The sequence below is a fragment of the Microcaecilia unicolor genome, chromosome 8 (genome assembly GCF_901765095.1).
Source record: "Microcaecilia unicolor chromosome 8, aMicUni1.1, whole genome shotgun sequence".
NCBI lineage: Eukaryota > Metazoa > Chordata > Amphibia > Gymnophiona > Siphonopidae > Microcaecilia > Microcaecilia unicolor.
The window spans coordinates 76247615-76268917 of NC_044038.1; the positions used below are offsets into that span (position 1 = coordinate 76247615).

A 21303-nucleotide genomic window follows, 5' to 3' on the forward strand; every position below is an offset into this window, starting at 1 on the left:
GCGCACGTGCCAACAGAGAGGGCTCTGCGTGCCCTCTCTGGCACGCGTGCCATAGGTTCGCCATCACTGGTGTATCAGAACAAATCAAAGAAACAGAGTGTGGATTAAATAAATAGGAATATTGCTGTTCCCCATCTCTATTACGCTAAGAGGGGCATTTTTGAAAGGGATGTCCAAGTTGCGATTTGGACATCCTTGCAAAACAGCATAATCCAGGGGTGGGAAAACCCGTATTTTTGGAACTACTACTACTACTAACTAACATTTCTAAAGCGCTACTAGGGTTACGCAGCGCTGTACAATTTAAACATAGAAGGACAGTCCCTGCTCAAAGAGCTTACAATCTAAAAGACAAGAGAACAATCTAAAGACAAGTGTACAATCTAGAGGGCGAGTGAACAGTTAATCTGATAGAGTGGATAGATTGGGGCATTCTATATTTCTCAAGCGGTTAGGAGCCGAAGGCAGCATTGAAGAGGTGAGTTTTAAGCAGAGATTTGAAGATGAGTAGGGAGTGGGCATGGCGTATGGGTACAAGATGGACGTCCATCTTTCGTTTCGAAAATAACGTCATGGACGTCCAAATCCTTAAATTTTGCCGGCCCTAGATTTGGACGTCCCTAGACATGGACGTTTCTGACTTTTGGCGATTTTCGAAACCAAAGACGTCCATGTCAAAAATGACCAAATGCAAGCCATTTGGTCATGGGAGGAGCCAGCATTTGAAGTGCACTGGTCCCCCTGACTTGCCAGGACACCAACCGGGCACCCTAGGGGGCACTGCAGTGGACTTCATAAATTGCTCCCAGGTACATAGCTCCCTTACCTTGTGTGCTGAGCCCCCCAAAACCCATTACCCACAACTGCACACCACTACCATAGACCTTATGGATGAAGGGGGGCACCTAGATGTGGGTACAGTGGGTTTGTGGTGGGTTTTGGAGAGCTCGCTGTTCCCTCCTCAAATGTAACAGGTAGGGCAGGTATGGGCCTGGGTCCGCCTGTCTGGAGTGCACTGCAGTACCCACTAAAACTGCTCCAGGGACCTGCATGCGCTGTCATGGACCTGAGTATGACATCTGAGGCTGGCATAGAGGCTGGAACAACATATTTCTAAACATGTTTTTTGAAGGTGGGAGGGGGTTAGTGACCACTGGGGGAGTAACAGGTCATCCCCGATTCTCTCCGGTGGTCATCTGGTCATTTCGGGCACCTTTTTGTGCCTTAGTCGTAAGAAAAACAGGTGAATACATCCAAGTGTTCATCAGGGACGTCCTTGTTTTTTTCGATTATGGGTCAAGGACGTCCAAGTGTTAGGCACTCCCAAGTCCCGCCTTCGCTACGCCTCCAACACGCCCCCCTTGAACTTGGCCGTCCTTCTGACGGAGTGCAGTTGGGGACGTCCTGATTATACTGATTTGGACGTCCATCTTCCGATTTATGTCGAAAGATGGACATCCTTCTCGTTCGAAAATGAGCCCGTAAGTAACCCATCTCTAGTTTGTCCTCAGATTTGGATTGCACTGGGCTGGTTCCCTCCATTCATAACTGTGCTGTTTTCTGATAGGGCAGTGGAAAAGAAGATTTTCTGTGGCCTTCCACTGCTCACCATCTGGAAAATGTCAGACTTCACTTGTTAGTTTTGGAAGTTAGCACATCGCACCCTCCCAAAAGTGGGAAAAGCATGCACAGTGTACTTCATTGAGGGGTCCTTTTACAAAGGCATGCTAGCGTTTTTAGTGTGCACTAAAACTAAGCGTGCGCTAAATGCTAGAGATGCCCATATATTCCTACGGGCATCTCTAGCATTTAGCGCATGATAATCTTTAACGTGAGCTAAAAACACTACCGAGCCTTTGTAAAAGACCTTCTAAATTCTTTAACACACCTCTACTTGTGTGTATATTTATGTTTTGTGTTTTTTGTCTATGTTGCCTGTGTTGCTAGGGTGTGTAGGGAGGGGGGGTTGTGGGTTTGTGTCTGACAGAGTTTTGAACCCTATGTATAATTAATTTCTTTACAACATTCTTTTGGATAGGAAAAAAAATGAATCCAAGTGTGATAACTTATCTAGCCATTAGATGTCAATGTCAGCCAATTCTGTAGCTGCTGCAATTGTCTCTCCCACAGAAATACATTGGGATAGTTTTAGAGGATTATTCCTCCAGAACCCCTTGTCTGATCAAGTCCACTCTTGAACAAAACATGTCTTTTCCCTGGTTCTTCCCCTGTTCCACATTTGGGCCCATTCTATCATTGCCCGCTCAAAGAGATTTTGATGCTTTTAAGGGGCCTCTAAACTGAGGATTTTAATTTCTTAAATAATTTTCTCCAAACTTAAAACAAATAATAAAGGGGTAATTTTCAAACCTGGGAGTCTTCCTTTGAAAATAGGCTTGCAGGCTTACAGACACAAATACCCCAAGGATTTAAAAATTCCTCCCTTAATTCCTGGGCGTAGACTTACTTTCACCACCCCTGGTTTGCAGACCTCTATCCATTGTACTGTGGGAGTTGTATTGCTTGTTTCTTTCATACTAGGGGCCAGATGCACTAAACTTAACAAGCCCTTAACGAGCCATTAACGAGCAAGTAGTAAACCCTGGCATGCACTAAATACTTCCCCCCCCCCCCTCGAGGAGGGTAGCAGCTAAGGAAAATGTAATGCGGATGAGCAAATTGTGTAGAAACCCCTATTGTAATGAGATGCACTAACCTTTTCCGATTGCCTTAATGGTGGAAAATCTAACGAGAGGTCTGTACCTCTCGTTGGGGCTGTGCGGGATTGGAAAACTTCATAAAATGTAAAAAAAAAAAAATCGGGAGAGGGGGGCAAAAACGGCCAAGTGCCCGTCATGGATGGCCATTATGGGAGTGCTCCACCCGAAAAACAGCCCAAGTGCTCATCAGGAGCGTCCTTTATGGACGTTCTTCACTATAGATAGATAGATAGATAGATAGATAGATAGATAGATAGATAGATAGATAGATAGATAGATAGATAGATAGATAGATAGATAGATAGATAGATAGATAAAAATCAAACAGGCTCTGATGCTTCAGGCTTTTTTTTTGGACCCCGGAATTATAAAAACGTCTTTTTTGGCAGTGCTTCACTCAGCTGAGAGACCTGGAAATCTCTGAGCCAATCACAGCACGTTTAGAAAGACATCCATTCAATAATAAAAACTTCCTTTTTGGCCGTCTTTCACTCAGCTGAGAGACCCGGAAGTCTCTGAGCCAATCACAATGCGTTCAGAGACGTTTTTATTATTCCGGTGTCCAAAAAAGAGCCTGCAGTATCGGAGCCTGCAGCAGGCCATGGAGGGGGTGAGCGGCACGACATCTTCGGGCGGCACGGGAGGTGTATTTTGCATTCGCAGAGCAGCCAGCATAACGCTTTGCTGCTCTGCGCATGCTTGACCGGCCGATTCTCCGACTGTTTAACGATGGGATAGAGAATGCAAGTGAGCTACAACAAGCAGCTCATTTGCATTCCTATTCCTTGATGCATGCCCTTCCCTTACCGATTCACTAGGGGAATCGGTAAGGGAAGGGCTCTAACAATTTTTTAGTGCATCTGCCTCTAGGTACAATATGCATTAGGAAGAATGGAGGAGTCAAATAATCACATTTTGCCTCATGTTGCCTTTTAGAAACTATCATAGGCCAATGTCTTTGCACACACCCTGGCCATGTATATGTAGCTAACTTACCTTGGAAGAGGACCACTGCCATGAGAAAGCTGACTACTGCAGCCCAGATGGTATGCTGAGAATATGTCCTTGGATCCATCCTTTAGAGTTCTACCATGGAAAATGAATAATGTAAGAAAACAATCGGTCCACACTTTGGGCATTACCTTGTTCACATTTGGCCACTTTTGCACCTCCCTCTCTCCACCCCCACCCACTACCACCTGCTGCTGCTGAAGGCATGTATAGGAAATTTGCCTGTAAGAGTCGGGATGTTATCAACACCTTATTTCTTCAGTTTTTTACTGACAGTAGGAAGGATGAGACGACCTCAGTGGAACAGTAGTTCTTCTGAGAAAATTAGTGAATTGCAAATCTAATGGAAATATCAGGAATCAGGAGCATGTTTCTTACAATGCAAGACATGGGAGGGAACATAGGTAAAGCACCACTGAGGCTGACTTCCAGCTCCAGTTTCTTCAAGTTGCAAGGAGAAAACTTTAGAGAGGGGAAAGACAAAGGACAATGGAGTATAGGTGTAACTGTGATTACTGTCAGTGAACTACTGTAGCCACCATGACCATAGTCTGGAACATCTGAACAAGGGTGTGGAGAAAGAGTGTGTGAAATGCAGAAGAACAGAGGGGGCCAACAGATGGGCCAATGCAGAAAGCTGAAAGTTGATGGCTGAACATGTGGTTTCTACCATGAAATTCGCAGAAAAATAAATTGTAGCAATGCTTTAAGCTAATGACATGGAAATTTCAAAACTTGTGGGCTAACCCCCTGATTCTATAAAGGTCACCAAAATTGTGCATGCAAATTTAGGTAGGCACATTCTCGATGTTGTGTATGCAATTTAATAGAATAATAAGCCAATTAGTGTCAATAATTGGCTTTTTAACATGCAATTATTGGCACTAATTAGATTTTACAGGGACCAACGAACATAAAATTAGACACGGGTTCTGCACCTAAAATTTACGTGGTCCAAAAAAGGGGCATGGAAATGGGAGGGTCATGGGCATTTCGGGGGCGTGGTTTCAAGTTACGTGTGTAATTACAGAATAATTGTGCTCCGCACATAAATTTGGGCGAGGTCATTTGCACCACATTTTCATTGTGCGACTCTCTGCTTAAGTGTATATTCTATAAACCACAGCAAACTTTAGGTACGGCTTATAGAATACCGTTTAAGCTGGTACTTTTCGGTGCCAATTTTTTCAACACCATATATAGACTGTAGCCCTAATTGTGGAAAGTCTGCCAGATATATGCTCACAAAGGTTCTGCAGTGAGAACTGCTTCACTGTGCACTCGTGAAAACAAACCAGCACGTTGTTCTGCGTGTAAATATTAGGCTCATATTTCTGCACAGAACAACTTTCTGAGAAGTTCCAAGAGAAGAGGACATTTCTCTGGTAAGTGAACGCTATTTTGCTTTGTGCTTTGGGAACTTAAAGATTGGGGTTTACAGGAGGAATTGTAGGTTAATGTTAGGCAAAATCAAACATATAAACGGCGAGTGACCTTACTCACTCGCAAATGCGCAGTAAAGACTTCCCTCTCTGTCCCGCATCAATACGTGATGATGGGGGCAGGACAGAGAGGGAAACTGCGCGAAGCCGCCGAGGTCACTGCCGCTCCCCCCCGCCCGAGGTCGATGCCGCCCCCCCCACCCGAGGTCGCTACCGCTCCCCCCACCCGTAGTCACCGCCGCCACCCCTCCACCCAGCCCGGGCCCCCTCTCTTCGCTACTGAACTTACATCCATTCGCCGGAACGCAGCACGCACATCAGCTGAGCTGCCGTTGGCCTTCCTTCCCTGCCTGTGTCCCACCCTCGCTGACGTTACGTTGCACGAGGGCGGGACACAGGCAGAGAAGGAAAGCCGACGGCAGCTCAGCGGATGTGCGTGCTGCGTTCCGGCGAATGGATGTAAGTTCAGTAGCGAAGAGAGGGCCTGGGCCGGGTGGAGGGGTGGCGGTGGCGGCGGCGGTGACTCCAGGGGTGGGGGGGAACAGTAGTGGCGACCTCGTGGGGGGGGGGGGGAGAGGAGCGGTGGCGACCTCGTGGGGGGGGGGGGGCCAGCGTCGACCTCCGAAAACCCCAATACCAGCCCGTTTTTACAGGCTCAACGGCTAGTAAAAATATAAAAGCAATTTTACCAACTAATCTCCATAGTCTTTTCCACTTAGTTTTAAAAACTTTGTACCACAGCATTAACAGATAGAATCTAGCATGCACTGCAGGATCTAGTTTAGTCTTCCCACCCACCCTCCCCAACACCCGCTCACCCCTAGGACAACTTCATTTATAGTCAGTTATTGTAATTAGGGTAAGAAGCAAGGAGTGCTCTTACAGAGTTTTAAATACATTTCATTACCATCTATATACTATATAAACTAAAAGACACTTTTATTTTAGGCTAATATGCTTAATACTGTAGCACATTTTAAATTATTGAAAAACTGAAAAACACTAAGATGGAGTCAGTATTCCAGCAGAAAGAGTGGTGCTATCCAGTCTTTTGCATTGAGTGTCACATGTATGATTATCTCCCAGTTGGTGAGATGCAGTGGTGTTTCTAGGCTGCCTGACACCCGGGGCAGATCGCCGATGCGCCCCCCCCCCGGCAAAATTACACCCCCCCCCCCGGGTGCAGCCCCCCCCCCGGTGAATTTACACCCCCCCCCCCGGGTGCAGCGCGACCCTCCCCCCGGGTGCAGAGGGAGCAGCAGGGAGGGAACGAGCGGATTCGGCCAACAGGCGCGTGGCACCCCCCCAGCGGCGTGCACCCGGGGCGGAACACCCCCACCGCCCCCCCCCCTTGGTACGCCACTGGTGAGATGTCATGTGTGTGTGCCCAATGGAAAGAGCTCCTAGCTCTCAGAGAACATGTCCATTCTCTTGAGGCTAGAGTAGTAGACTTGGTGGAGCTGAGGGAGTCAGAGAGGTACATAGAGGAGACTTACAGGGATGTTGTAGAGAAGTCAAACCTCCAGTCTGGAAGTCCCTGTGCTACCTTGGAGGAGGGAGGTCTCCTAGAAGGAGAGCATCACCCTGGTGAATTAGGAAGTACTCCTGTAGCCAGGACCTGCCCACCAGGGGATGCACTATCCTCTTGCACCGAGGATATGTCTCCAAGTGCTGCCCGGGAGGGAAAGGTTAGGACAGCTGTTGTAGTTGGTGATTTGATCATTAGGCATATAGATAGCTGGATGGCTGGGGGACGTGAGGATCACCTGGTGACTTGCCTGCCTGGTGCGAAGGTGGCGGACCTCACATGTCACCTAGATATGGTTTTAGATAGTGCTGGGGAGGAGCCGGCTGTCTTGGTACATGTGGGTACCAATGAGATAGGAAAATGTGGGAGAGAGGTTCTGGATGCCAAATTTAGGCTCTTAGGTAGAAAGCTCAAATCCAGATCCTCTAGGGTACCATTTTCTGAAATGCTACCCGTTCCACGCGCAGGGCCCAAGAGACAGGCAGAGCTCCGGAGTCTCAATGCGTGGATGAGAGATGGTGCAGGGAGGAGGGTTTTACATTTATTAGGAACTGGGCAACATTCTGGGGAAGGGGGAGCCTATTCCGAAAGAATGGGCTCCACCTTAACAAGGGTGGGACCAGGCTGCTGGCATCGGCATTTAAAAAGGAGACAGAGCAGCTTTTAAACTATAAACGGGGGAAGGCCGACAGTCGCTCAAAAGCGCATGCTTCGGGATAAGGTATCTTTCAAAGATATCACCAAAACAGGGAAGATAGGGTATCCTGATAATGAGGTTGCAAAAGAGACCATAGTAGATCAGCAGGGGCATAATCGAACGCAAATTCCCATCTCCATGGACGTCGATCTCCGAGAACGGGTACGTGAAGGGGCGGGACAGACCGTATTTTCGAAAAAGATGGGCGTCCATCTTTTTTTTCGATAATATGGTTTGTGCCGGGCAAATGCATCGGATTTGTGCGGATTTGAGCTGGGCGATATCGTTTTCAGCGATAATGGAAACCAAAGGCGCCCAGCTCAAAAACAAACAAATCCAAGGCATTTGGTCATGGGAGGGGCCAGGATTCGTAGTGCACTGGTCCCCCTCACATGCCAGGACACCAACCGGGCACCCTAGGGGGCACTTGTAACAATTAAAAAAAAAAAGTAAAATACTTCCCAAGTCCATAGCTCCCTTCCCTTGGGTGCTGAGCCCCCCAAATCCCCCCAAAACCCACTGCCCACAACTCTACACCATTACCATAGCACTTATGGCTGAAGGGGGGCACCTATATGTGGGTAAAGTGGGTTTTGGGGGCGGTTTGGAGTGCTCCCATTTACCAGCACAAGTGTAAAATGTAGGGGGGGAATGGGCCTGGGTCCACCTGGCTGAAGTCCACTGCACCCACTAACAACTGCTCCAGGGACCTACATACTACTGTGATGGAGCTGGGTATGACATTTGAGGCTGGCATACAGGCTGGAAAAAAAGTTTTAAAAGTTCTTTTGTTTTGGTGGGAGGGGGTTAGTGACCACTGGGGGAGTCAGGGGTGGTCATCCCTGATTCCCTCCGGTGGTCATCTCGTCATTTAGGGCACTTTTTTGGGACTTGTTCGTGAAAAAAAAAGGGTCCAGAAAAAGTGACCTAAATTTGTGCTAAAACGCCTTTCTTTTTTCCATTATTGGCCGAGTGCGCCCATCTCTCCTCGGCTTTCAATTATATCGATTTGGGCGCCCAGGGGAGAAAGACGCCCATCTCCCGATTTGGGTCGAAATATGGGCGTCTTTCACTTTCGAAAATAAGCTGGCAGGTGTCCTTAAATAAAAATAAAAATCAGACAAAAGCTTGCAAATTAATACTGTCACGTACTAAGCATGATGTAAATAGGAACAACAAACATAGTTTGAAATGTCTATATGTGAATGCCAGGAGCCTAAGAAATAAGATGGGAGAGTTAGAATATATTGCACTAAATGAAAAATTAGATATAATAGGCATCTCTGAGACCTGGTGGAAGGAGGATAACCAGTGGGACACTGTCATACCGGGGTACAAATTATATCATAGTGATAGGGTGGATCGAATTGGTGAAGGGGTAGCATTGTATATTAACGAGAGCCTTGAATCAAATAGATTGAAAATTCTGCAGGAAACAAAACACTTCTTGGAATCATTGTGGATTGAAATTCCATGTGTAAAGGGGAAAAGGATAGTGATAGGAGTGTACTACCGTCCGCCTGGCCAGGATGAACAGACAGATGCAGAAATGTTAAAGGAAATTAGGGACGCAAACAAACTGGACAACACAATAATAATGGGCGATTTCAATTACCCCGATATTGACTGGGTAAATGTAACATCGGAGCATGCTAGGGAGGTAAAATTCATTGATGAAATCAAAAACAGCTTTATGGAGCAGCTGGTACAGAAGCCGATGAGAGATGGAAAAATTCTAGACCTAGTCCTTAGTGGAGCGCATAATCTGGTGCGGGAGGTAATGGTGCTGGGGCCGCTTGATAACAGTGATCATAATATGATCGGATTTGATATTAGCTTTGAAGTAAGTATACACAGGAAATCAAATACATTAGTGTTTAACTTTAAAAAGGGAGACTATGATAAAATTTATTTATTTATTTATTTATGACATTTATATCCCACAATATTCCCGCCCATGGGCAGGCTCAATGTGGCGTACAATAATTAATAAGCAAACAATAGTACAAAGTACAGTGGACAAGGTCATAGGAGAGAGAGAGAAAAGTTGTTAGTGGGTGCAGTGCACTTCAGCCAGGTGGACCCAGGCCCATTCCCCCCCTACATTTTACACTTGTGCTGGTAAATGGGAGCACTCCAAACTGCCCCCAAAACCCACTTTACCTACATCTAGGTGCCCCCCTTCAGCCATAAGTGCTATGGTAATGAAAAGAAAGGTGAAAAAAAACTTAGAGGAGCGACTGTGAGGGTCAAAAATTTACATCCGGCGTGGATGCTGTTCAAAAACACCATCCTGGAAGCTCAGGGCAAATATATTCCGCGTATTAAAAAAGGAGGACGGAAGACCAAACAACAGCCGGCATGGTTAAAAAGTGAGGAGAAGGAAGCTATTAGAGCTAAAAGAAAATCCTTCAGAAAATGGAAGAAGGAACCGACTGAAAATTATAAGAAACAGCATAAGAAATGTCAAGTCAAATGCAAAGCGCTGATAAGGAAGGCTAAGAGGGACTTCGAAAAAAAGTATTCTATTTGATTTTCCAGTTTATCCATCAAAAGCTAATTACCGCACCACCAGCCGCTAGCAAGGCTTAGTAAACAAGTAAAAGTAGATTACAGTTCATAAAACTGACAATATCAACAAAAATCAAATTGCCTCAAGGTCTTTAAGATCTAATTTAATTCCAAAATCAAACCCAACGTAGCCACGTTTCACCCTCAGGCTGCATCATGGGTACTGCATCACACAACTAAAACTAAGCATAAACCATAAGTAAAAATTACAATTAAGTATTAACATATAAAAGCATCAATATCATTGTACCCCGAATAAAAAAAATAGTAACATCATATATCTAAAGCTATATGAAATAAGAACTATTAGTACTGGTTAATATTCAGCCAGCATGTTTTAAACGCTGTCACTGGTTAAGTTAGACCTATTCAATGCCGTGCCATGAACTGTCTTCAACTTCAATCAGGAATGCGGCAGGAAATGAAGGATTTTTTTTCTGCTGTATAAATTAGAAGCAAGGTGTGTTTTGTTCATGTGGAGCCACTGCTTTGCCAAGGCTTTGTGTTCTTCCTTCATTCATTCATAAAACCAACAATCCTATTTATTTATGTTTTTGTAGAGGCTAAATATACCACCATTCAAAACACATCATGGAAGTGTACAATAAAAACAATTATACATTGTAGAGTTTCCCCCAGTGGCATAGCCATGAGAGGGCCCCTGGGTCCTGGGCCTCCTCACTTTTGGCTAAAGCCCCCTCCAAAATTGCAGCATCAGTTGAATGGCTGACATCCTGCCCAAGTCTCCACCCATGTTGCCTGAGCAGTGAGGAAGTTGGTGGCGTGCTTCAGCCAGGGGCGGACTGACCATCCAGGCAACCGGACAGTGTCCAAGGGTCCAGAGGGTCTAGGGAGCCCAGAGGCTCTGCCCAGATGGCCGCCACACACTACAGCCCTCCCCAGTCCTACCTTTAAAGGCGCACCACTGGTGATCTAGAGGCCTCTGCGGGAGGGGGAGGGGAGCATGTTCTTTACTGCCCATTGTGCTGCTGCTGTTCCCCCTGCCCAGCACCGCTGTACTTTAAAAATGGCGGCCGAGACTCCCTATGGAAGTCTCGCGAGACTGTTGAGACCTGTAAGACTACTGTGGGAAGTCTCAGCCGCCATTTTGAAAACACATCAGCACACAGCACAGGAAAGAACATGCTCCCCCCCCTCCTCACGGAGACCATTAGACCACCAGGGCTCTTCAAATAGGACCGGGGCAGTGGGGGCGTCGGCTGCAGCGGTAGGGGGGTATCGGCAGCGGCCAGGCATGGGGCTCAGACCACCCTCAGTGCCCGGGGGCCCAGAACAATCAAAGTCCGCCCCTGGCTCCAGCCACCGACACCAAGACTAAGTGCATGCTCAGTTATTCTAACATTCAGCTGCAAAATCAGCACATGCTTTCTACAATTGCCACATGGAAAACAATTCTAAAAAGGGTCACCTATATGGCACCTATTCTATAAAAGAAATAAGGTGTCCTCTTCACTTTATATCATGGGCTATTTTAAAACCGTTTAGGACAAAAATCAGATGTAATTATTACCCTCCTGCTTCGCAGCAGTTCTCACATTCACTTTGATTTAAAGTGACTAACACAACTACCACTCCACTTTACTCACACTTTCACTATGTAACCCGACTCCGGTACAAAGTAGCGACAAGGGCTAACCAGGGCGTGGCCAGGCTTGCAGTGATTCCAAACAGAGCCTTTAGTCAAGCAAGCACGTAGCAGTCATAACAATAGCCGAATCCATACTTCCCCAACTGGAAATAGCTTCAGTTAGAATCAACCACCCAACCCTACATGACCACCTAAACCTTATCCTGTTTTATAGACCACCAGGCAATTGGCAAGACTCCCAAATGTGTTTTATAGATTTCATATCGAACACATGTGTCTCCACCCAAAACCTTCTAATAGCAGGTGACATCAACCTTCACCTTGAGGATACTAACATAAGTAATGTATGTGAATGCAAGGACTTTCTCCAACTATGGGAGCTTCACTGGCCATGTTGGAATGTATTGTATTTTACATGCATTGCCTGTCACCTATTATTTCTCTGTGATTACTCTGTGACCTCTGATGTGAATTACTTAGAGAGGTCACACAGCTATGCAACTTCCTGTGGGGGATAGATGCAGCACATGCAGCACATGGAGCACATGGAGCTCATGATCTCTCCTAACCTGAGAGGATCTATGGTGGTGTGAGCATCCATTACCATCTAAGCACATGGAAGGAGCTGATAATACAAATGTATAATAATATGTATATATAAGTCTGTCTGATTATAATCTAACTACAAACTGTGAGTAAACAGATGTTTTGTTACTTCAACTTTAAAGTGACTCAGCAGTGAATTATTCAGGGGTGAATGAGAGAGAGATGAAGAAAGAAATTAACATTTCTAAAGCTGAAGCTGTGTGTACTAAAATCTGCTAATTATTTACTACAAATAATCCAACAAAAGGGTTATGGGCCCAGGGCCAGGAATTGAAAAAGAAGAGAAATATTACCAGGCAGAAAAAAAGGCCACATTTTTCTCTTAAGTTTTAAAGGAAAGATTCAGTCTGTCTCTCTCTCCCCCCACACAGCAGACAGAAGGCTAAGAAAATGGCTGAGGGAAGAAATTCACCATTGTTCTATTCTCTCAAGGTGCCTAAATTAACTGAGTTTAATTATCAGCAGTGGGAACTAAGATTCATATGTCTCCTTCGAGCAAAAAGATTAAATATATGCTTAGACCAAGACAGAACAGATGAAAATATGGCTGAATGGGACAATGCAAACTATTATGTGAAGTGCATGCTTTTGGAAGCTCTCTCAGAGAAACAAGCCATATTAGTGGAGGGAAAAGATACACCAAAGGACATTTTATATAAACTGAGAACTATGTATGCAACTACATATGCAAAACAGCAACCAATTTGGTTGGCAGAGTTGAATGAAACCAAATTAAGGGATAAAAGTAAATGTAATGATCACATTATGCATCTTATGTCTTCATTTCAAAAGTTAGAACTTTCAGGAATTCCCATGTGTGATGCATTGAAAAGAGCATTTCTTTTTACCTCACTATCAAAGAAGTTTGATGTTTTTAGGTCTGTAAATGAGGCCATTGAAGGGCAATCTTTTGAACAGACAACATCAAAACTAAGGCAGGAATGCATAATAAATGATTCTGAGGAGATGTGTTCTCAAAGCAAGTCAGAGAGAAATGAAACAAATTTCTTGACAAAGAACAGAGGAAGGCGGAGCTATGGGAAAACTCCACCCAAGGGCAAGCTGATTTGCTACTCATGTGGAAAGGAGGGACATGTATCTAAATGGTGTAAGGAAACACAAAACACTCCCTCTAGCTCACCTAAGCCAATGGAACAAAAGAATTTTCAAACCAGGAAATGTATGAAGGACAAAGATAAACACAAGGGCTTTCTAATGGCAGAAAAATCTTTGACTATGGTAAATAATAATTCAAATGAAAGTACTTGGATTTTGGATTCAGGGAGCACATGCCATTTAACCAATTCTAAGGATTTCTTTCAGGAAATGTGTCCAGAGGAAGGTATTCTTAAAACTGCAAACGCAGGGACTGCTAAGATCCAAGCAAAAGGTATTGGATTCTTAAAATGCAAAGTGTCTAATGAAGTTAAAGAAATTCCTGTAAGTGATGTCTTGTATATTCCCCAAGCAGTTTGCAATATGCTTAGTGTATCTACATTAGATAAGAAGGGATTTGCGATTCATTTTGAAAACAGTAAGTGCACAATCTCTAAAAATGATGAAGTGTATGCTGAAGCTTTTATGCATAATGATGTTTATAAACTGAGCATTTCAGGTGAAGCCTCACATATGGCGCAAGTAAGGAAGAATGATGGTAAATGTAGTCTGGAAATCTGGCACCGCCGCCTGGGACATCGTGATTCTAAGGTGATCCAGGATCTTTACAGTAAGCAACTGGCCACCGGCATTCAGATAAGTGCAGATGCTGGTAAAATGGAGAAATGCATAGACTGTGTTACTCAAAAAGGTGTGAGACCCTCATTTCCTGCATACACAGGAAATAGGAGTAATAAAGTGCTGGACTTAATACACAGTGACTTATGTGGACCGTTTAATATCCCATCATTGGGAAATAACAGATTTGTGCTAATATTCTTGGATGATTTCTCTAGATACTGTGTGGCCTATTTGCTGAAAGAGAAAAGTCAAGTCACAGACATGCTGAAGAAATACGTAGCCATGGTGAGCAATAAATTTGAAAGAAAACCAAAGGTTCTTCAGACCGACAATGGTGGTGAGTTCACTTCACAAAGCATGCGCACATTTCTAGAACAAGAAGGCATTCAACATATCACAACAGTAGCTTATACACCAGAGCAAAATTCTGTTGCAGAGAGAAAATTTAGGTCAATTGTGGAAATGACCAGATGTATGCTGTCAGATAGCAATCTCCCTAAAAGACTATGGGGGGAAGCCATTCTCACAGCAGTGTACCTACAAAACAGAATGCCAACTAAAGGCGCTGAGCGCACACCACATGAGACATGGCATGGTAGGAAGCCAAACCTGTCACACATAAGAACATTTGGAAGTACAGCATATGCTAATGTACCAAAGCAAAGAAGGCATAAGCTGGATTCAACAACAGAAAGGGGCATTTTAGTTGGCTATGCTCCAGGACACAAAGGATATAGAATTTTGAATCTGAAAACTGGCATTGTTGGCATAAGACATGTTACATATTTTGATGAAAACAAAAGGGTTGATAAAGGCTGGATTATCCCAGATGAGCCTTATCATCCAGAATATGAAACTAGAACCATAATAGACATGCCAGTGTATATAAATGCCATACCAAGGCAGATGTCTGAAAGCAACTCATCTGTATCTAACGAGGAACAGGCAGAGGAAGCAGACACAGAAAGGATCATTGAAGAAGACAGTACAGTTGGAGAAGGGGAATCAATTGGAGAAGGACTCTCAGATTTTGAGGATGCGGAAAGGTCAGACCAACCTGTTGTCAGACGCTCATCCAGGGAAAACAAAGGTGTTCCACCCCCAAGACTGTCTTACCTAACAAAGTCAGCAGAAGCTCAAGAGCCCTTAACATGGGATGAGATTGAGAAAATGCCAGCAGAAGAAGCTGCTGAATGGCGTAAAGCTGCACAAGAAGAAATTGATGCATTGGATAAAAATAATACTTGGATTCTTACAAAATTACCTCCTGGCAAGAAAGCTATAGGATGCAAATGGGTATTCAAGTTAAAAAGGAATGCACAAGGAAAAGTGGAAAGGTATAAAGCCAGATTAGTGGCAAAGGGATATCTTCAAAAATATGGAGAAGATTTTGATGAAGTGTTTGCACCTGTAGTGAAACACACGACAATTAGAACACTTCTGAGCATTGCAGTCTCAAAAGGCATGCAAGTCAAACACATTGATGTGAAAACAGCGTTTCTTCATGGAGATATAACTGAAGACTTGTACATGGAACAGCCAACAGGTTTCATAAATACAAAACAAAGACAGCTAGTGTGTAAATTAAACAAAGGTCTTTATGGATTAAAGCAAAGTGCAAAATGTTGGAATGATAAATTGCATGAAATATTGACAAATTTAGGATTTAAGCAAGGTGAAGCAGATAAATGCTTGTACACTAGGTGCACAAATGGACAATATGCATACATTTTAGCTTTTGTTGATGATCTGCTCATTGCAAGCAAAAGTGAGCAAGAGTACAAGGACATTGTAAAGTGTTTAAACCTCAATGTTGAGATAAAAGAACTTGGAAATGTGTCATACTATCTTGGTATAGAAATTGAGAAACAAAATGATGGTTCTTATCTTCTAAGCCAGAAGCAGAAAATAAATGAGCTTATTGAAAGTTTAGGTATGCAAGATGCCCAAGTTGTAAGCACTCCCATGATCACTGATTTTCTGAAGGATGAAACAGTAAGAGAACCTTTACCAGATAACATCCAATATAGATCAGCCATAGGTAAGCTTTTATATCTAGCTACCACATACAGGGCTGATATAGCAAATGCAGTAGGAATTTTGAGCAGAAGGGTCAGCTCACCTACCAAATCAGATTGGACTGCAGTTAAAAGGATGGTAAGGTATTTAAAGGGTACCATTGATTGTAAATTAAAGATTTCAGCCAATAGTAATCCAAAACTAATATGTTACTGTGATTCAGATTGGGCAGGGGATCATTCTAATTATAAATCCACAAGTGGATATGTGTTTATGTATGGAAATGTACAAATTTCATGGGGCAGTCATAAACAAAGTATTGTGAGTCTGTCTTCTACAGAAGCTGAATACGTGGCCGTATCGGAAGCGTGCAGAGAACTGATGTGGATTGAAAAACTTTTGCTGGATTTCGGAATAGCTGAAAAGAGACCAATCCAGATAATGGAAGATAATCAGAGCTGCATCCGACTGTCACAGAATGACAAGGTTCAGTCACGCACCAAGCACATCGCAACGAAATACCACAACGTGCGAGAGTTGGTGAAAGAAGGGGTCATCAGTCTACACTATTGTCACACCAGTGAGATGACAGCTGACATCATGACCAAACCGTTACCCAGAGAACATTTTGTGAATTTGCGTATAAAGCTTGGACTTTGTATGAATAAATAATTGCATGACAGTTATGCATGAGAAGGGGTTTGTTGGAATGTATTGTATTTTACATGCATTGCCTGTCACCTATTATTTCTCTGTGATTACTCTGTGACCTCTGATGTGAATTACTTAGAGAGGTCACACAGCTATGCAACTTCCTGTGGGGGATAGATGCAGCACATGCAGCACATGGAGCACATGGAGCTCATGATCTCTCCTAACCTGAGAGGATCTATGGTGGTGTGAGCATCCATTACCATCTAAGCACATGGAAGGAGCTGATAATACAAATGTATAATAATATGTATATATAAGTCTGTCTGATTATAATCTAACTACAAACTGTGAGTAAACAGATGTTTTGTTACTTCAACTTTAAAGTGACTCAGCAGTGAATTATTCAGGGGTGAATGAGAGAGAGATGAAGAAAGAAATTAACATTTCTAAAGCTGAAGCTGTGTGTACTAAAATCTGCTAATTATTTACTACAAATAATCCAACAGGCCAAACATGCAACTCACCCATAATAAAGGACACACACTAGATATCATCACATACAAATTCTCATCAGAACCAAATCTCGCACTCATAGATACTAAATGGACAACTACACCATGGTCCGATCACTACAGAGCAAACCTTTCCCTTCAATGGCGAACAAAAGATTCCCAACACAAACAAGAACAACAAACCTATACCACGAGAGGCAAAATAGACCCGTTAACGTTTTGGCAACAATTCTATAACGACGAATGGACAGCACCAACAGACTCACCCCAATTTCTTCTTGAATGGGACAACAGATGCAGAATCGTGTTAGACAACATAGCACCGCTTCAAACTAGAACCTCACACAGAAATAACTCAATACCATGGTTTAACGAAGAACTGAAAGATCTAAAGACACATGTCAGAAGATTAGAGCGAGCATGGAATAAGAAAAAAGACGACTGCACACTCAACGACTGGAAACATCTACAAAGAAAATACAAATACACCATCAGACAAACTAAAAGAACATATTATAAAACTAAAATCAGACCAAACTATAAGGACACACATAAACTCTTCCTACTCGTAAACAAACTACTAAATACTACACCAGTTACTACTAACAACATAGACACCCCATCAGCAACCAATCTTGCGTACTACTTCAAAGAGAAAATTATAAAGCTACGACTCATGATACCTATCAACACAACAGATTATGCAAACCTCCTGGAGTGTTTAGACCCAATACCTGGGGAACACCCATTAGACCGATCATGGACCAAATTTGACACACTCTCGATCGACAACATCTCCCAATCGCTTGGAAGATATGCCAAGTCGCAATGCAAATTAGATATCTGCCCTATTAGCCTCAGCAACTCAAAACAGACCTCACGAAGCACCTAAACTACATGCTACAAAATGGCCTCTACTTACCTCTTTACCCAAAGATGCAAAGAAAAGCACAAAGGACCTAACCAATTATCACCCAGTAGCATCTATCCCACTAATAACCAAACTCGTGGAAGGCGTAGTGAAAAAACAACTCACAGACTACCTAAACAAACACTCAATTCTGCAGGAGTCCCAATCAGGATTTCGTTCGAACCACAGCATTGAAACAGTACTAGTGACTTTAATGAACTCATTTAAACAAACAATTGCAACTGGCAACAACATACTCCTCCTACAATTCGACATGTCCAATGCCTTCGACATGGTCAACCATGGAATATTACTAAATATTCTAGAATACTTTGGAGTTGGAGGTAACGTTCTTAACTGGTTCAGAGGATTCCTGACCACAAGATCATACCAAGTAATAGCGAACACGGATATATCAGCCCCATGGATACCTGAATGTGGAGTCCCCCAAGGATCCCCCCCTCACCAATTCTCTTCAACCTAATGATGATACCCTTAGCCGAGCTACTAGCCAATCAAAACCTCAATTCCTACATATATGCAGACGATGTCATGATTTATATCCCGTTCAAACACGATCTAAAGGAAATCACCAACGAGATCAACCAAAGCCTCCAAATCATGCACTCCTGGGCTGATGCATTCCAGCTAAAACTCAATGCAGAAAAAACACAATGCCTTATACTCACCTCACAACATAACACAAGTAACTTCACCACCATAACCATACCAAACTTTTCTCTTCCCATCTCAAACAATCTGAAAATTCTTGGAGTTACCATTGATTGAAATCTCACACTCGAAACCCACGTGAAGAATACAACGAAAAAGATGTTCCACTCCATGTGGAAACTCAAAAGAGTAAAACCTTTCTTCCCGAGATTCATTTTCCGGAACCTGGTACAGTCAATGGTGCTAAGAAACCTGGACTACTGCAACGCACTGTACGCTGGCTGCAAAGAACAGACTATCAAGAAACTTCAAACAGCCCAAAATACCGCAGCCAGACTCATATTTCGAAAAACAAAATATGAAAGCGCAAAACCTCTAAGAGAGACACTTCATTAGCTCCCACTTAAAGAATGTTTCGCGTTCAAGATCTGCACGATTGTTCACAAAATCATCCACAGAGATGCCCCAACCTACATGCTAGACCTCGTGGACCTGCCTCCCAGAAATGCTAAAAGATCAGCAAGCAAATTCCTTAATCTACATTTCCCCAACTGGAAAGGATTAAAATACAAGCTAATACATGCGACTAGCTTCTCTTACATGAGCACGCAGCTGTGGAATGCACTACCAACTGACTTGAAAATGATTACTGAAATAACTACCTTTCGCAAATCTCTGAAAACCTATCTCTTCAACAAGGCCTACAACGAGAATCCATAGCTTAATTATAACACTTCACCACTTCACCTTATTCGGAAAATCATCTTTCTATAATTGACCGCTTAGCAGTGGCGTAGGAAGGGGGGGCGGTGGGGCGGTCCGTCCCAGGTGCACGCGCTGGGGGGGGTGTCGGCTCGCTGGTTCCCTGCTCTTTCTGCCCCAGAACAGGTTACTTCCTGTTCCGGGGCAGAGAAAGCAGGGAAGCAGTAGAGCCGACGCAGCTCCCAGTGACGTGCACTGGGGGCGGATCGGCCCTCCCGCCTGCCCCCCGCTGCAAGGTAGGGTGCGTTTCGGGGGGGTGCGCTCCGGAGGGGGGACGCCGTGCCCTGCACCCGGGGGGGGGGGGGTGCGCAGCAGCGACCCGCCCCGGGTGTCAGGCACCCTCGCTACGGCACTGCCGCTTAGATCTTCTTTCTCATCCTTGATCTTGTTGTAACACCAATTGTATCTGTTACCCTGGAATGGCGATGCCATAACAGGTCTTTGTAAGCCACATTGAGCCTGCAAATAGGTGGGAAAATGTGGGATACAAATGCAATAAATAATAATAACTAACCCAGGTTCACATTATGCAGGCCAAACAACAGAAGACACAAGATGATCTAAACAGAGTTTGAGATTCGCAACAGCTCAGGCAGGGTCAAGACAGCACTCACACTGCAGATCTGGAGATCAATGGTAAACAAGGTCAAGGTTTACCAGAAGAGCAGGGCTCAGGCAAGAATCAGAATTTCACTGTTCTGTTTTCTCGACCCAATTCATGCCAGCAAAAACAAATATAGGGGGGAGGGGTGAAACGGAGAGGCCGGGTAAACAGAGTTGATTTTAGTGGAGGTTCTCTCTTTGAAGTAATGAGGGCTTACCTGGGCCTGTTGCAGCCCGTAAAAGGCAGGAAGAATAACAGTTTTTCCCTGTATTAGAAGTTAGCTGGGACTGTCCCTGAGAGGGTCTCCTGTCTTGACTCTTAAGGTTAACTAATTTCTGACCAGCTGCTCATGCATTGTTAGTGCTCATTCGGTGCTTGCTTTAGAAAATTTAGTGCAGGGGGGGGGGGGAAACATTTAACATGAATTATTGAGCCTAGGAATTAACACATAACAAAATTATTGACAAGAAAGTTTAAAGTGAACTGAAAACTGGGAGATAAAAGTCAAAGAATAAGTACATAAGTAATGCCATACTGGGAAATGACCAAAAGGCCCATTGAGCCCAGCATCCTGTCCCCGACAGCGGCCAATCCAGGTCAAGGGCACCTGGAAAGCTTCCCAAACGTACAAACATTCATACATGTTATTCCCGAAATTGTGGATTTTTCCCAGGTCCATTTAGTAGCGGCCTGAACATGTACTGAAACTATTTTCCATGCGTGTCCCTAGCTCACCTGGTCGGGGTAGAAATATTTGCTGTTAAAATAAACATAAAAATGCAGTCTATTGCCATACCTACACCCACCCACAGGAATGCCTCCTCAAACAGTTTTGTCCTGAAACCCTCTCTGCTATGCCTCATTACCATAAAAGGCCTATTAGTACGTAACAAATTTTGATCCACCACCTTCTGTCATCCCCTATGGCTGCTGTGTGTTGGTTTTACTGACCTTTTAGTTGTCCAGCAGTGGGAAGTGAGATGGGGAGAAAAAGAGAAACTCAAATTTATAGCAGCAAAAGAGGAAGAAGAAACTGGGCTTCGCCCTGTTTCTGTACACGAAGTCAAAATGACTGCACCCAGATTTCATCATAGTAATGGAGGCTGTATCTTGCTAAAGATATAAAAAGACTGGAAGCGGTGCAACGAAAAGCCATAAAAATGGTATGGGATTTGCATTGCAAACCGTAAGAGGAGAGACTTGCCGACATGAACATGTATACCTTCGAGGAAAGGAGAAACAGGGGTGA

The 21303-nt window shown here is 43.9% G+C and overlaps 1 protein-coding gene across 3 annotated transcripts in view; it reads right to left on the minus strand.

Moving 5' to 3' along the window:
• Positions 1-21064, minus strand: part of LOC115475630 (ly6/PLAUR domain-containing protein 3-like) — a 268277-nt gene extending 247213 nt beyond the window's left edge. For 2 of the 3 annotated variants that reach the window (XM_030211509.1, XM_030211515.1), the window contains exons 1-2: positions 21006-21064; positions 3717-3806 (exon numbers count right to left, since the gene is read on the minus strand). In XM_030211509.1, coding sequence (XP_030067369.1) covers positions 3717-3795 — 79 coding nt within the window. In that variant the 5' untranslated portion in view covers positions 3796-3806; positions 21006-21064. Of the gene's footprint in view, positions 1-3716; positions 3807-11576; positions 11689-21005 lie in introns of those variants that run through there. The other variant, XM_030211510.1, reaches the window with a different exon arrangement.
• Between the last annotated feature and the right edge of the window lie 239 nt (positions 21065-21303).